Source organism: Passer domesticus, chromosome 4 (assembly GCF_036417665.1).
Source record: "Passer domesticus isolate bPasDom1 chromosome 4, bPasDom1.hap1, whole genome shotgun sequence".
NCBI classification, from domain to species: domain Eukaryota; kingdom Metazoa; phylum Chordata; class Aves; order Passeriformes; family Passeridae; genus Passer; species Passer domesticus.
This window is the reverse complement of record NC_087477.1, coordinates 17,615,442-17,630,615: the sequence shown is the minus strand read 5'-3', so window position 1 is coordinate 17,630,615 and position 15,174 is coordinate 17,615,442. Positions and strand designations below refer to the sequence as shown.

At 45.0% G+C, this 15,174-nt stretch overlaps 2 protein-coding genes across 9 annotated transcripts in view; one reads left to right on the top strand and one right to left on the bottom strand.

The window, feature by feature from the left end:
- The window catches only part of AFG2A (AFG2 AAA ATPase homolog A), a 161,443-nt gene extending 151,927 nt beyond the window's left edge, over positions 1-9,516 (bottom strand). For all 7 annotated transcript variants that reach the window (XR_010360656.1, XR_010360657.1, XM_064416416.1 and 4 more), the window contains exons 1-9: positions 9,384-9,516; positions 8,858-8,982; positions 8,134-8,291; positions 7,055-7,113; positions 5,619-6,233; positions 3,398-3,527; positions 2,712-2,768; positions 1,934-2,057; positions 578-833 (exon numbers count right to left, since the gene is read on the bottom strand). Coding sequence is in view for 5 of the 7 variants with exons in the window: in XM_064416416.1 (XP_064272486.1) it covers positions 578-833; positions 1,934-2,057; positions 2,712-2,768; positions 3,398-3,527; positions 5,619-6,233; positions 7,055-7,113; positions 8,134-8,291; positions 8,858-8,982; positions 9,384-9,516 (1,657 nt within the window). In the remaining 2 variants the exon portion in view is untranslated. The remainder of the gene's footprint in view (positions 1-577; positions 834-1,933; positions 2,058-2,711; positions 2,769-3,397; positions 3,528-5,618; positions 6,234-7,054; positions 7,114-8,133; positions 8,292-8,857; positions 8,983-9,383) is intronic.
- Positions 9,517-9,579: 63 nt separating this feature from the next.
- The window catches only part of NUDT6 (nudix hydrolase 6), a 13,517-nt gene continuing 7,922 nt past the window's right edge, over positions 9,580-15,174 (top strand). The window contains exons 1-2 of one of the 2 annotated variants that reach the window (XM_064416435.1): positions 9,580-9,685; positions 10,663-10,866. In XM_064416435.1, coding sequence (XP_064272505.1) covers positions 9,601-9,685; positions 10,663-10,866 — 289 coding nt within the window. In that variant the 5' untranslated portion in view covers positions 9,580-9,600. Of the gene's footprint in view, positions 9,761-10,662; positions 10,867-15,174 lie in introns of both variants that reach the window. The other variant, XM_064416434.1, reaches the window with a different exon arrangement.

Here is a 15,174-nt window from a genome sequence, read left to right as displayed (position 1 = left end):
GGCTAGGCCAAGGGCCACGTTCCAGCCCCCAGCTCAGGGCGTGCTCTGCAGCTCCCTCAGCTCTGCTGCCCAACCTGAGCCAGGTGCACACAGTGCCCTCGCCCCTGCCAGGAGCTCCTCATCTGCAGGAAAATGGAATACAGGCACCAAATATGGAAGGGAGACACAGGAAACACCCCTGAGGCCCACAGCCTCCACATCCTGGGAACAAGGACCTGCAGGACAGTCTGTGCAGCCAGAGTGACTTAGGATTTTTGTGTGCAAGGGGTTGTCTAGAGAGTAGAAAAACTCTTAGTTAACTCCCAAAACCATTGAGAGCAAGCTGTCTAAGATCCTAGAAATGGCATGGGGAATTCCCCAGGGTTATTGATCTTAACATCGCATCTTAAAAGTTATTAATATTCAAAGAATTTTTCCCATCTGCCTGGGAAATGCTTGGCTGGGTTTTCTTTGGCACAAAAATTAATAAAACTGCGGTGTTTCAAAAGCTATTAGTACAGACTGTGGATTCTTTTTTTTCTTTAATAAAGAGACTAACAGTAAAATAATACACTAAATAAGACAAACAAAGCCTTACCTGCTTCCTTGCACAAGGCTGCCAAGTCTGCACCCACATAACCATGTGCACTATCAGCCAGATGTGCCAACTGCTCTGCTGTGAGTGAATGGGGAACCTTCTTGAGAAGCTTCTGGAGTATGTCCAGACGATCCTGAGCATTGGGAATTCCAATTTCTATCTCCTTATCGAAACGCCCCGGCCTGCGCAGCGCTGCATCCAGGGCATGAGGGCGATTGGTGGCCCCAAGGACCAACAGCTGCCCTTCACTGCCTTCCTGAAGGCATCAAACAACACCAAATATTACTTCTAAAATACAATTAAATGTCAAACAGGCAATACAAGAGGCACTCCCACTTTAATCCCCAAGAATCTGCTTTCCTAATTCAGGAAATTAAGAACCAAGGAGAGAAAAAGGAGTGCTAAAGCTAAAATGCATCGTTGGCACAAGAGCAAAATGGTATCAGCAGACCTTGAATAAACACTGTTGGGAAACAAATCAGTTCAGGTATCAAACCCAAGAGAGCCAGGAGGTTATAAAGCTTCCTGTAAGTCCAGCAGGAAAAGCAAGGTCAAAAACCCTAACCAATTCCCTCAAGCTCTGCTTCTTTACTTTTGTAGTGAGGCACCAACAGTTAGGTCTCCTGTAATGTGAATTCTTCTTGTGAATGAAGCACTCCTTCCAGGAAGAATATCCATCAGCAGATATGTTCTGCCTGTGAACAATTCCAGACTGGGCAACTCAAACTGCCATGCAGGAAAATAATGAGAAACTTGCAGATTACATAAACAGAAGAAATTTATTTTCATACTCTAAACAGAGTTCTTTCATCTTTCCTGCTAATAATCATAAAACAATAGATGAGAGATTGCCAAATTTTATGGGCTTAATTCATAATTTACTCAAGTCAATTAAATTTACTGTTTCTTTATTAGGCTTTTGTTTATGCCCTACATACTGCTCTGGCACTCTTGAAATAGCTGCTGTTGCCTTTAATCATGCAGCCTACATATCACCAGAAGTATTCTGATGACTTTGGTTTCAGAGCAATTAAAAATACCTGTTTCAGCTCAATGATGGGCTACCCCTGAAACTTCAGTTTGATCTCCCAAACTGCAAGAGGGGTAGAAGGCAAAGGAAAGGCAGTGAATGGAAGAAACATACTTTCTTTTAAACTAACAGTTTTCAGGAGACATTCCTCTCCTACATCCTCTGCTTAGCACCAAAAAAGCATTAGATTATTCTACAAAGTCTCACCCAAGTCTGTTTCATTTCCCCACAAGTGATACATCTCAAACTGGCTCCACTGCAGAAGCAATATTATTTTGTTCAGGGAGTCTCCATGTATATTAATTGTCCCATTAGATTCAACTTACTGAACCAATGCCATCCATTAATGTCAGCAGTGAAGCAACAACTCTCTTTTCCACTTCATTCTGAGCCCCTTCTCTCTTTGGACAGAGGGCATCCAACTCATCTATAAATATAATTGAGGGGCGACTGAGGGGGAAAAAAAGAAAGGGAAAAAAATGTTAAGGTGCTCAAGAAGATTTAAAACACTAAGGCAGGGGAAAGCTGTTCATGGAAAACATCCAGTTCCTACAAAAACTAACAAGTATCCCACTCAGAGAGAAAACTAAAATTCATAACATATTAGACAACTAATACCTTCTGCATGCAATAATTTTTTGCTAATGTACAATGAGCAGTCACATGGAAGTCTAAAGTCTGCCTTAGCCAGGTCTTACAAACTTGGGCAAGATGCCACCCTACTCCAGAGGAATGCTATATCCAGTACCAACACCAACTCATTTAGAGCTAGCTTCCAAAGATAAAAAACTGGAGGAAAATCTGGATCCTGGCTCATGCTTCCATCTGCTGAAATAAGCACACAATGCACTAATGACACAGGTCGAGCAATTCTGCACCATCCCTAACATCCCCTTAAAGAGGGCAGTGTCCAAAAGGATTTAAGAAACATCCTAAAATTTGACTGCTTTCCTCCTAGCTAAGCTCTACATAAACAAATTTATTTACTTTTAAAAAGCAGTGGATGAAAAAAGTCACAATTCAAAGCTTCTTGGAAACATTTTTCTTTTAAGAACACTAAGGCAGGAACCGATACTGCGAATAAAATTCTCCAAAGGAACATACCAGAGAGAAGCCTCAGCGAATATCTGACGTAACCTCGACTCAGACTCCCCATAAAACCTGTGAGAATAAAAATATTTTAATAAAAATCTTGCCGTTTTTTGTCTTTTCCAGGCAACCTGGAAAATTACTGCTTGTGAGTTACGAAAAGCCGTAGCGCAGACTTTCAAAGTTCTGAAGTCTAGGCAAATCTACAACTGCCTTTATTTCCACAAGGACCAGAAATTAAGGTGAAATGGGGCACAGGCAAAGTTAGAATCATTAGAGATAAAGGGAACTGTTTCTCTTCTGTGTTAGAAACAATTTTACCTATATTTTTTTACCTACAACCAAAAAAATTACTTCTCTGGAGACATCAGTCTGTGCAGTGTCACCTTAATTGAAAATACGATTTAAACAAGTTCACCTTCTAATTGCAGAAGTAACCTACAGGCAAGTGCAGATGCAGTTTTAATCCCATATTTAATTCAGTCCATGCCTTACACAAATTTCCTGGCCAAGTCCAATAAACCTCTTTTAATACTAGAAACATAAGCCCTACTTGAAAGAACCCTTTCCCATTTGTTTTTGACTCTTTTGGGCAGGTAACCCACAGCAAATACTACATCTCTCCACAATGGACAGATGCCAGGGTATATTTTGGGCTACCATACTTACAGAATTAGTGCAAATAAAGTGGGGGGACTTACTTGCTTATGATTTCAGGGCCGTTAATGACAGTAACGTGAGCGCCAACCTCGTTTGCGATGGCCTTGGCAATCATGGTCTTCCCAGTTCCTGGAGGGCCATAGAGCAGCACTCCTCGAGGAGGAGGGATCCCTTGGGACAAGCACATGCAGGCAAACAGAGCACAGAAGTTACTGGTGATAAATGCCAGGCCCAGCCTGCACTTGCACATTTCACTGTCCCTGTTACTACCAAGAATAACTTGACCTCAGCATTAATTCATTTAACAGACGTGTCATTCCGATGAATTAGGCTTTCAGGGAAATGAGCGCTCTTAAACGGGACATACATCCACATTTTGTATTTTAAAAGTCCAAAAGACTCTGTGTAAAAAGCACCTATTTAAATAATTATATTTTTCAGCAGTTCATTATAATCTTCCCCGTTTTCTCAAGAAAATTACTCAAGTGAGTAGGTAACATCCATTAATACATTTTAAGTTATTCATGATTCTTACAGTGTCATTATAACAAATTTCCCACATCAGAAAACCACTTCTCTTCAACACTCCAAAAAGTTCTAGAAATGCTGTGAGGCTTGATTTAAGTATGTTTGCAAGATGATGAAAAACACACATTAAAAGGATGAATCTGCCTATTTAATGGCACATGTTAAGAGCCAAAGAGACAGAAGCAAAAGGGATTTTGGAAGAACAAGGTACTGCTGTGTACAATTGAAGCTGGACAGAAAATACAGGTAAACTGCATGAAACACAACTGTGATCCCAGGTAAAGAGCCCACCAAAGAAACTTCAAGACCAGCAAAGCCAAATTAAATGGGCACAAAAAAAACCAGTAGTTGAAAAATTAGAAAGCAAAAAGCAAGAGACAAATGTTTTACAGAGGCCTGACCCCAGCACAAAGGACACTGGTGAAACACAACCAAAGAAACATCAGGTGGGTTAGGGAATCAGACAGAGAATGATGCCTCAAGGGCAGGCCACATGCCCGAATTTTCCAAACTAATAAGAAAGTCTAAGAAAAAAAAAAATCTGCTCTCTGACAAAGGATAAAAAAAAATAAAAGCAACTCTATAGACAGGTTCCTTCACACCAGCCCATTAAAGCATGTGCTGCTCCCTCCTGTGGTGTTTCTGACACTGGCAATACACGGGGCTGTGGAACCACAGGCTCACCTCAGCTCCAGCCTCACTGCCCATGAGCAGACAAGGCCTGCCAACGTTTGGATGGGGGCTAAAGGATTGTAACTGCCGAGCAAACATCATCATCCATCACGTGATTAGCAGAGAATCTGCCCAAGCTTCAGGGATTAGGTATGAAGAACACTGGTGCTGAAGCAAACCCTGCTGCCACAAAACCACGTGGTGATGCTGGGGTTGGACCAAATTGAGCTGGACCACTCGTGATGGAGATGCCTCACACCACCCCACTGACACCTGTGGATCACGGCCAGGAAACAGCCACCTGTGTGCTATGGAAACTGTCCCCACTGAAATCACCTCCCCCGTGTGTGGGGGAAGAGTCACAGAGAGAAATAAAGGGCCTCCAAGACAAGAGAGTAAAGAAATATTTATAGGTAAAAGAGCCCTGTCTCACGGCAATGCACACCTCAACAAGGTACACAGCCATTTGTGATAAATACACAGCACAGAGTCACAAAAATCCTCCAAGACTTTGTATGTATTAGCTATAACTTTATGTATGGCCACAGTAATTGTATTTGGTTTTCCACCCCATAATTCCACACTGAACACACTGAGCAGTTTGAGTAAACAGCTCAAAAGACTTCCTGAAAATTTTGCAGGAACACACAGTGATAAAAAAGCAGAAGAATTAATCTGAGTTCTTCTCCATTTAAAAGATATTATTAACTGAGTCTACCAACACAAAATCTCATGACAACACAAACAACTGCCCCTTTCAAGCATCCAAGTACAGAAGTCTTTCCTATTTGCTATAAATTCTGCTCGTGCATGCCTGAATTTTGGCGCAGACACACATTTCTTCCCTGCTCAACTGTTTTTCACACAAGCTGACCAGAACATCTTCACAGTATCCACAGAGTGTAATTATAAAGCAGTTTGACATTGTTTGGACACACAAATTTACCAGATCAGTTACATAAAATTTGATGCATAATCTTGGAGTAGTGTTTAAAAATAAAAAAAAAAAAGTCACGTTAAAGAAGAAAGTTAATGAAGAAAGCCAACTCTCAGGCATCATACCATAGCTCTTGAACAGTTCAGGTTGCTTCAAGGGCAGTTCAACAGTTTCTCTAATAGTTCTGAGCTGGCTGCTTAAGCCTCCTATCATGTCGTAGGTGACCCGGGACTGACACTCGCCATCCTCTGCTACACTGGTCCTTGGTTGAACAAAATTGATTTTAGTTCTTGAGGAAATGAAGTAAAAACAATCTGTATTGCTCACTGCTCCGATTCTGCCAGTTAGTGGGAGTCCCCCAGTGCTGCCTTCCCCAGCCAGCTCCAGATCCTGGGTGAGGTCTGCACCATCTCCCCTGCTGGTTTTGTCGCCGTGCCCGGAGTCTGGAGCGCTGGGGGTGACTGGTGAGCCTGGATCCATGGCTTTGCTCGGGGTGCTCGTGGAGGCAACCTCTGGACTGTCACCAATGCCCATCCTGCCGAGCTGCAAGGACAAGTCTAAGGCACTGCTCTCCAAATCAGACCTCTCAAGGTCTGGCTCGTTGGAATCGCCGGGAATGGCGCTGCCCTGGGCAAGCAGCTCGGTGCCGTCAGTCCCCTTCACTTTCATCACCACGATGTTGCAAAGTTTGCCATAGTAAGTGAAAGCCAAGAGGTTTCCTGGCAGGACTATTTTCCCATCTGTAAGATTAAAGAAGAAAAAAAGACAAAGATGACACTATTTCAATCTACTTTGGTAGCAATTAACATTCAGACATTCTTGCATCAGAATAATTCTTTATCAGGAAGCTTAGAAAGTGCTATAAATTAACATAACAAAAGGTAATTATGAGGTAACTTCACGTTCTCTGAATGATCCTTTTGTGCACAAGCAGACTCTACACATGATACTGACAAATGTTTATCCAGTAATCTCCTAGACTTAAACTCATGATTAATTTCATCTTTTAAAATTTTATACAAAGGGAGGACTTTGGAATTAATGTAGGAAGTAAAAATTTTGTATTCACTACCTTGAGTAACTTACCTTGCTTTTTTGCCTTCCTTATGTATACCTACCACCCAATGAAGAGCAACTTTACTTATTTACCACCGACATAAAAAAAAACAGACTCAGAGATTGGAATTTCAACTTAATGTCGATCCTTTAACTTGTTACTAATGTGCAGCAGTGCACTCTTTTCCTCACAGTGCAAGTAAACTCTGGAGTGCCCCACGGCAGAATCAGCCTGAAGGCTGTCAGTGGGTGTTGAACACTCCTAACTTGAGCCAGCAATACAAGCAATGGACAGGAGAAACGGAACCACAACTAATGCAAATTAGATATTTGCAACATGATGTAATTGGCTAGCCCAAGACAGATCCCTGAACAAAGTGTGAACAAAGTAACATTCCCTATTTTGCCATAAGCCCTTGATTAAGAACACAAAAGGAAAATGTTTGCTCCTGTATCTAGAGCTACAAAAACTGAAGAGTCAAAAAAGAAGCAGCAAAACTCATACCAAGGTTTCTCAGCAGACAGACAGACATTTCCTCAGCATTAACGGTGGCATCTTTGTCCCTGTGGTAGGAAGGGAAAACATTGGTTTTCCAAGCACTTAAAACCAAAACTACAGTCCAGAGCACTTCACAGTCGTCACATCATAAGGACTTAACCCTGAAGGTATTAGACACATAGTAACAAAAGAAGTGTACCTATTTAATCTAGTTTTGCCAAACAAAACGTTGTAATTAACAAAATCCTAAGTTGTATTTTTCATTTCTTAGGATCACAAACAGGCAGCACGGGCATCTTAGCTGTCCAGGAATGCTAATCAATGTTACAGGTACTGAGTAATTAGTATTAGAATTTAATCAGGCAGGTCTCTTTCAGCCTTGCAAACACACATACACAACTTCTACTGACTAAAACAGCGCCCTGAGCACTTGCACATCCACTATAAAAACACCCCAAGCTTTTCCACAAAGCATTTTCCAGTCGCTTGGTTAGCTCAGAGCTAAGACTCACTTCACCCCCACTTTGCAGACGGAAGTCCACAACCTCTGCAAGCACTCACGCAGCTGCAGGAGGCTGAAAAGCAGCGGCACCGGGGGCACTCACAGCAGATGCAGCTGCTGCAACTCCAAGCGTGAGCAACGGGGGGAGCCCTAAGCCCGCCAGTGAAAGCTGCCTCTCGATTTCAGAGGTCAAGAAAGCAGCTTGATGGAAAACAGGTGTATTAAGGTAATTTAGAGGACACTTCTTAATATATCACAGCCTTTCTTGATGAGCTAACACATAGTTATACGCTGCTGGGGTCTGGAGTTGGGGACTGATTCTTTTAAGTGGAGGAAAAGCTAAATTATGCATACAAGCACTACCCAGAGGTGTTTAATTTGCAGAGAATGAAATACACTTGTAAAGCATCTAGAAACCTAGGAAGTACTTGAGCAATAGGATTTCAATGTATTCTTTTAGTAATTTATGTTAATCAGACTCTAAAACGATCCCAATGCCAACTCTGAAATGATAAGAGAATGACAAAATTTTGAAGGGAACTGGTTGAATAAAACCTCAATAAGGTTATAACAGGTTCCATACCTCAACTTCACATCGATTTCCTCTGCCTGGATGACTGCACCCGTCACAGGCTGCACAGTGATGGCATCACCTGGATTTACTTTCAGGTTCTTCTGAGTGGTTTCAACCAGCCCAATTTTCCCCCCTGGGAAGCCTGTGGTGGGCCAAGCAGTACAGACCTAGGAAGAGTTTTCAAGCAAACGCCTGTTAGTTGAGGTCTTGCCCCTCTCATTTTCAGTCAAGGTTAATATGAAGGATTACATTAAAACCTGCTTCCAGTGAGCAAGACACAGGGGGAACTGAGATATTAAGATTTGATCTAAGACACTTGCAAAATTGAAGGGGTTATATTTTGCCTACAAATGTAATAAAAAATTCCACAATGACTCTCTACAAATTCTGGAAATGACTCAAAAGCATACACTGTGCTAAGTAATAAAAGCTACACATCAGTGAAAAAAAGGTTAGCAAATAACTATACACTTTATTTGCAAGTAAAATAGATGTGTCTGCTTATGCAGGATATAATATGTAACCCATTTACTCACACATGACTTATAAATTTATAGGAAAAAAAATCAGCTGCATGGATTTTTTCCAACACAGAGAATACAGATGCAACTACAGTGCAGAAAACATGGAAGAGCACATTCACCATCTTCCTCAATGCATGATCCACGCTGGTTCCATTGAATACAACAGGAACAGGCTAACAGCAGGGGAAAAGCTCAAGAAAGGGTCTCACCTCCTGCCGCCCACCAGCAGAGGTGAGCAGGGCCGGCCTCCCTATGCAAAGATCCGCAGATTTCATGCTGCTCAGCGACAGCTGCGCCAGCGCTCTGCGCAGCATCTTCGGGACTTTGTCATCTCCTAAAGTTTTCGGGAGAGAAAAAAAAAAAAAAAATTATTTTTTCTCCCTTTCCCCTCAGTAACCCCGGGGTTTCGCGCACAGCCCCGCCAGCCCTGGCAGCGCGCGGACCGCCGTGAGGGGGTGCCGCCGTGAGGGGGTGCCGCCGTGAGGGGGTGCCGCCGTGAGGGGCCGGCAACGCGGGCAGTCCCACGCTGCCGCTCGGTACCACCGCGATTTCGCTACCGCGGGGGGTAAAAATAGATTTCATGGGGGCCTGGAGCGAGAGATCTCCCGCTCCCGCCTTCCTGAGGCGCCGGGAGAGTGGCTGGGCAGGGACTCGGATTCAAACGAGGCGCCCTCAGCGCGCCGGGCTGAGGCAGCGGGGCCGGGGCTGCTCGTCGCCGCCTCCCTCACAGCGTACCTGCCTCCACGGCGTCGGCGACACGCAGCTCCAGCGGCCCGCCCGCGGCAGCTCCGAGGGGAGCATCCCGCGGGGAGCCGCCGCCCGCGGCCGGGCGCCCCTTGCTCTTCCTTCTGGAAGAGGAGGCAGACATGCTGCCGGCGGCCGGCGCGGAGCGGTTCCGGAGCAGAGGCTGGCACCGCCCCGGGGGCGGCCGCTCCCCGCCCCGCTCAGCGCCATGGCGGGCCCGTGGCGGGGGTTGCGGAGGGCGCGGGGCTGGGCGGCCCTGGCGGGGCTGCGGGCGAAGACGGACAAGTTCGGGGGTGTGAGCGTGGACCTGGGCGAGCTGCGCGGCTCCCCGCGGCTGGAGCGGGCCGCCTTCGGGCGGTGGCTGCGGGGCAAGTGCCGGGCGGGGGTCCCGGGGCGGGCGGGGGGCCCGCCAGGGGGCGCCCTGAGCCGCCGCCTTCCCCTCACGGAGCCGGAGCCGCGGCCGGGAGGGGACGGGCGCCGGCGGGAGGGAACAGAGGTGGTTCACGGAACAGTAACGTAGTTAGGGTTGGAAAGGACCTCTGGAGATCATCCAGTCCGATCTCCCGGAGCAGGTGACACAGGAGTGACAAGCCACAGCAGGTGGGTTTGGAATGTCTCCAGAGAAGGAGAGTGCGCGCCCCCACTGGGCAGCCTGTTCCAGTGCTCTGCCTCTCTCAGTGTGAAGGTGTTCTTCCTCCTGTTGAGGTGAAACTTCAGGTGTTTTCAGTTTATGGGCATTGCTCCTTGTCCCGTCAGTGGGCACCACCGAAAAGAGTCTGGCATCATTCTCTTGGCACCCACCTTTGAGGTATTTGGATGGATTGATGAAGTCCCATCTGAGACTCATCTTCTCCAGACTGAACAGGTCCAGCTCCCACAGTCTCTCCTCACAGAGATGGTCTAGACCCCTCATCCTTTTTGTGGCCTCCACTGGACCCACTCCAGTAGTTCCTTATCTTCCTTGTACTGAGGGGCCCAGAACTGGACACAGCACTCCAGAAGAGTAGTTCCCTTGTTTCTCATGATAGACCCCAAATGTAAAAGCCGTCATCTTGCACATGAACACCCAGTTGTACCATATAAAACGTCAGCCTGGCAGCCTCTCAGACTGCTATGGAGTTTCTCACAACAATGGTTTTACCCTGTGGTAAATGACATGAAAATACAGATTTTTGCACATTACCCACAGCTATAGTGTGTGGTAAAGTTTGAAGCAGCACAGACCAAGGGCAAAGGGGTCCCTGACCCTCCTCACCTCCCTCTCTTGCAGAGTCCGTGTCTCAGTGGCGGGATGAAGGCCGTGTTGCTGTCTGGCTCCATGTCCCCATCCTCCAGAGCAGCCTTGTGGCAGTGGCTGCTTCCCAAGGCTTTGCTTTCCACCACGCTGAGCAGGGCTCGTCCACCCTGACGCTGTGGCTGGGAGAGGGGCCCAGCAGGCTGCCAGGGTTCGCCACACACCAGCTGGGGGTTGCAGGTGAGTTACAGCAGTGGCTGCAGCCACAGAAAACCTTGAAGGAGCCCTTAGGAGCCCCTTCAGTTGGAATTGTTCCTCTGTACAACCAGCACATGGAAACCAGCTGGCTACTGCATTTTGGAATGAAAAAGCAGCCACCAGCGTAGAGAAAAAAAGCAGTTCTCTGCTCTGTGTGCTTAATATGTATATCTGTCTAAACTGTGTTCAAGTTAATGTCTGTAAATGGGGAAAACTTGACCCAACAGGGATTGTTCAGGAAGCATCTATTAGCCTGAATTGCAATGGTCTGAAAGCTGATCTAAGCTGTGCCTAGAAATCCTTAATCCAAACATGTATTTTACAAAAAAAACCCCCCACAAACATCATACTCTTATCCATGTAGACCTGCCACAACCAGCTAGAAAGTTGTTCCATAACAGAAAATTTCCAAGGAGCAAGACAGTTTCCCCTTTTTTCTTTTTTCATACAGCACTGCACAAGGGACTGATGATGAGCCAAAAATACAGTCATCTTGAAGTTGGCTTCACCAAATTCCAGTGGTTTTGTTCTCTCACTCAGCAGAGTTCCACAGATAAGCCATTACCCATCCCATCACTCAGTTATCTGTAATTGGAGACTGGTTTGGACCCCTCATGTACTGGTTAGGGGTTACATTAACACACAGAAATTCCGAGGCTGGGGAGAGCACATCTCTCCAGCTGCAGCCCTGGCTTGTTTGTCCTTGGCTTGCAGGGTCTCCGTGGGGTGTTATTTCTCCACAAAGTGGTGTTAAAGCCCATAAACAGCAATTAGAAAAATCTAGTTAGGAAGAGCTCACAAAAGGTGGTTTGTTCTGTGTGGCAGCAGGTCAGGCAAAAGGAAGCTTGGAGGGAAAAAAACCCTTGAATTACAAAGCACTGCTGCTGCCATCAGCAGTGGGAGCCTTCGGTTCCCAGGCCAGCAGAGGGCGGGTGGATGCTGAAGGCAGCCTTGGAGTTTGTCAATGGACATGTTGGAGCATGTTTTCCTGAGGTGTGGAAACCTCACCATTAAAGTATGTGGCATTAAACTGGAGCGGGACAGTGCATTCTCCTCGAGAAAGCAGCGGGTTACTCCTGGTGAGGAAGCCCAAGTGAAAGAGAGGTTTTCTGAATAGAACTTGTGCAGCTGAAAGTGCTGCTTGAAAGGAAATCACATAAAAGATGAGTTGTGACCCTGGTGGGCAGCAGAAAGAGCTATAAGAAAAATCCTAACTCTGAAAGACTCACAAATATTTAAAGATAGATTTTCAGAGCATAATTTGCAGCTGTGCTTCAAAACACTTTGCAAGTAGTAAAAAACCTTAAAGAAAACTTTGGTAAGTGCAGGTATACAGATTTCCTAATTTCTTTTATGGATTTTAAAATTGCACAACATATAATGTATGTGTTCTTTGCTACCATTTTTCGAACCTGTACACTTTTAGTCATTATTGGGATTTTCTTCAAAGGACATAAATACTTCAGGAGAGCGTTCTAGGCAGGTAAATCTGAAATGACTGCTGTGTGGGTTTTTTTTTTGTCCTTTGTTTTACTCACTGTCAGTGGATCTGGAACACATCTCAAAAATATACTAAGCAGCGTGGATACCACCTGGTAGATTTATTCCATTGTCTTTCCACTTTAGGAGGTAGAGCCTGGACAGGGGAAAGGCTCCATTCTATTTTTAATTCATTTTATTTAAATATTAAAGTATTTAAATATGGATATTGGGGAGGGGGTCAAACACAAGGCTTTCTTTATTCCCTAACCCAAAAGTATTTTAGAGTATGTCTGCAGTAAATAAAAGCAATTTTCTGGTGAGACTCTCTATCTCAAAGCTGTGGCCAGTCAGTGAAATGCAGGAGTGAGTCCTGTGAGCATCCTGAAATGGAAAGCAGAGATGTGGAGAGTGGTTGGCTGGCCAGCAGGAAGCCAGCACGGGAACAGGGAGCAGGTAGTGAGTCTCATTGCCAAGTAGACCAGCAGCTGCTTTTCCTCCTGTCTGGAGTTTCCCACGCGGCAAACGCAGCACAGCCAGGGCTTGTGCCTCAGGACCATGCAGCCAAGTGATGACAAAGGTGTGAATAAGCGGGGTCAGGTCATGTTTTACCAGTCTGGATCAGAGTGGCCAAGCAGAGAGTAGCAAATGTTACTCACTGGGTTTGGCCATTATTGTTCAGAAATAGTGGAATGTGTGATGTGTCTTCCAGCTAAGTTACTACATCCGTTTGTAGGCGGCAGGATTTTCCACATGTGTAAAGATACAGAGGAGTCTCTGATGTATGAAGTGATTAACGTGTTTTTAAAAAGCATTTCCAAAATGCTCCACCTCTGAGGAGGATGTGGCCTGCCATCCAGAAAGTGACATGTTTGTAAATATGACATGTTCGTAAATATGCAACAATGGGATGAGAGGACAAGCTGAGGAAAGAAAGTAAAAGGAGAGGAGGAAAAGTGAAAGGCATTTATTTCCCCCTCACATGGTCTACAAGCCTTACAACACAGCTGTTATTTGCATTGCTGCCACCTTAATCCACAAAGTCCTTGGAGCTGAAGGACTCCAGGAAGGAGAGCCTACACACATAGGATCACCAGCCTTGGCCAGTCCTGGTACTTAAGGAAACCTAAAGTGAGCAGCTGCATTACTGTGAAACTGCACAGGGAGATGGAGGTGGATAGGTTACAAAAGTCACTTACAAAAAGTGACTTAAAAGTAGTTCCCAAGTTGTTTTACAAATACCTGCTCCTGTCTGCTGGTGCTTACAGTGCAGGCAGTGGTATGTGCACTCATTCTGTGGTTGACAAGTGCTTCTCAACACTGAACATTTCTGTATGCATTTTTACATCAGTCATAAATAGGTAGGATAAGGATATTTTTCTCCTCCATTACTCATTATCTGGAGTTATCAAAGGGATTATTTTTATTTTTTAAATGCTTTTCTTGTCTGTTCCCCAAAAGAGAACATTCTCAACCAAGTGGTATTGTAATAGTGATTACTTGGTTGAATTTCAAGTACAAACCTTCCCAGAAAGTCATCCTGGCATTGGATGATTTAAAGCTCCAGGTACCACATTTGTAGCAGGAGGGAGTTTTAAAAACCACAATTCAGGGTGGTCAAACTGTAATCTCGCTGATGCCAACCAGGTGTGGCCCAGCAAGGGAACACGAGACCAGGCAGCAAATCCTGTTACTGTGTTTTCTTCCTTCTTGCTCTGGATTTAGGTATCCCCTAGCTGAGATTCTGATCACCTCCCTGGGAATTTCACTGTCAAAAATTACTTTCACAGGCTTCAATTTCAGGGGAACAGAGGAAAGCAAACACACTTTCTGTTTGATTCAAGCAGCAGTTTCCTGCCTGCACCAGCCCTCCCTGCTCTCAGCAAACCTTTGGCTGAGGAATGGCTTTTCTAGAAAACAAATTGTCTAATCACAAAGTTCCTCCTGGTTTCATTTTGTTGCCTCTTTTAATCATTACAGTAGTTAAACTTGGACACTGCTAAGTATTTACAGGAGGAATGAAATCATAAAGTCACAGGCCACAGGGAGGCAGATATGTGACTACCCTCTTAAAGCATGTCCTTTGACATATCTTGAAGGAAGACTGGTCTTTGAACTATCCTCCTACACATAACTCTGCCATGTATTATTAAAAACAGGATGTTTTTAGCTGGACACTCACTCCTTAACAATTCCTTCCTGTGGGTATAGTTCCCCATAGCATTTTAAATGCACATGTCATCACAGATGTGCCTGTATCCTCCTCCTCCTGCTGTAAAATGACGTGAGCATTTTGTTACCGTTAACCTCTAATTTGAAAGCCATGCATGACTGATGTGGAAAAGATCCTGGTAAGTTGCACCACAGCTCGTCCTGCTCACCACAGCGCTCTTTAAAATCTGAGAAAAATACCTGTTGTAAAGGAAAGACATTTTTAAAGAATGACCAGCGAGTATGACATAATTAAACATGAAAGCACTTGGGTTCCAGAAAGCAGGAAAACTTGTAATCTGCGGGAGAAAGTCATGGGCTGAGCATGAGGACATAAGGAAAAGCTGCACTTCTCAGTCCGACAGGATTTTTCATCAAGTGAAAGTGTCACTTTTCCACTTGGAAGCAACACTGTTTGATTAAGAAGTTGACTCAGATTATGGTGCAGTTCCTGTCGTGAGTTGTTAGCTGGGTAGTGCGAGTTCAGAGATAGTCACACAGCTGAACATTATCTGTACAGTCAGCCCAGAGTACTAAACCTGGTGTGTTCTTATCCCAAAACCACTCAGATCTTCACTACAGCAGGTGGGGGCTGTGTCA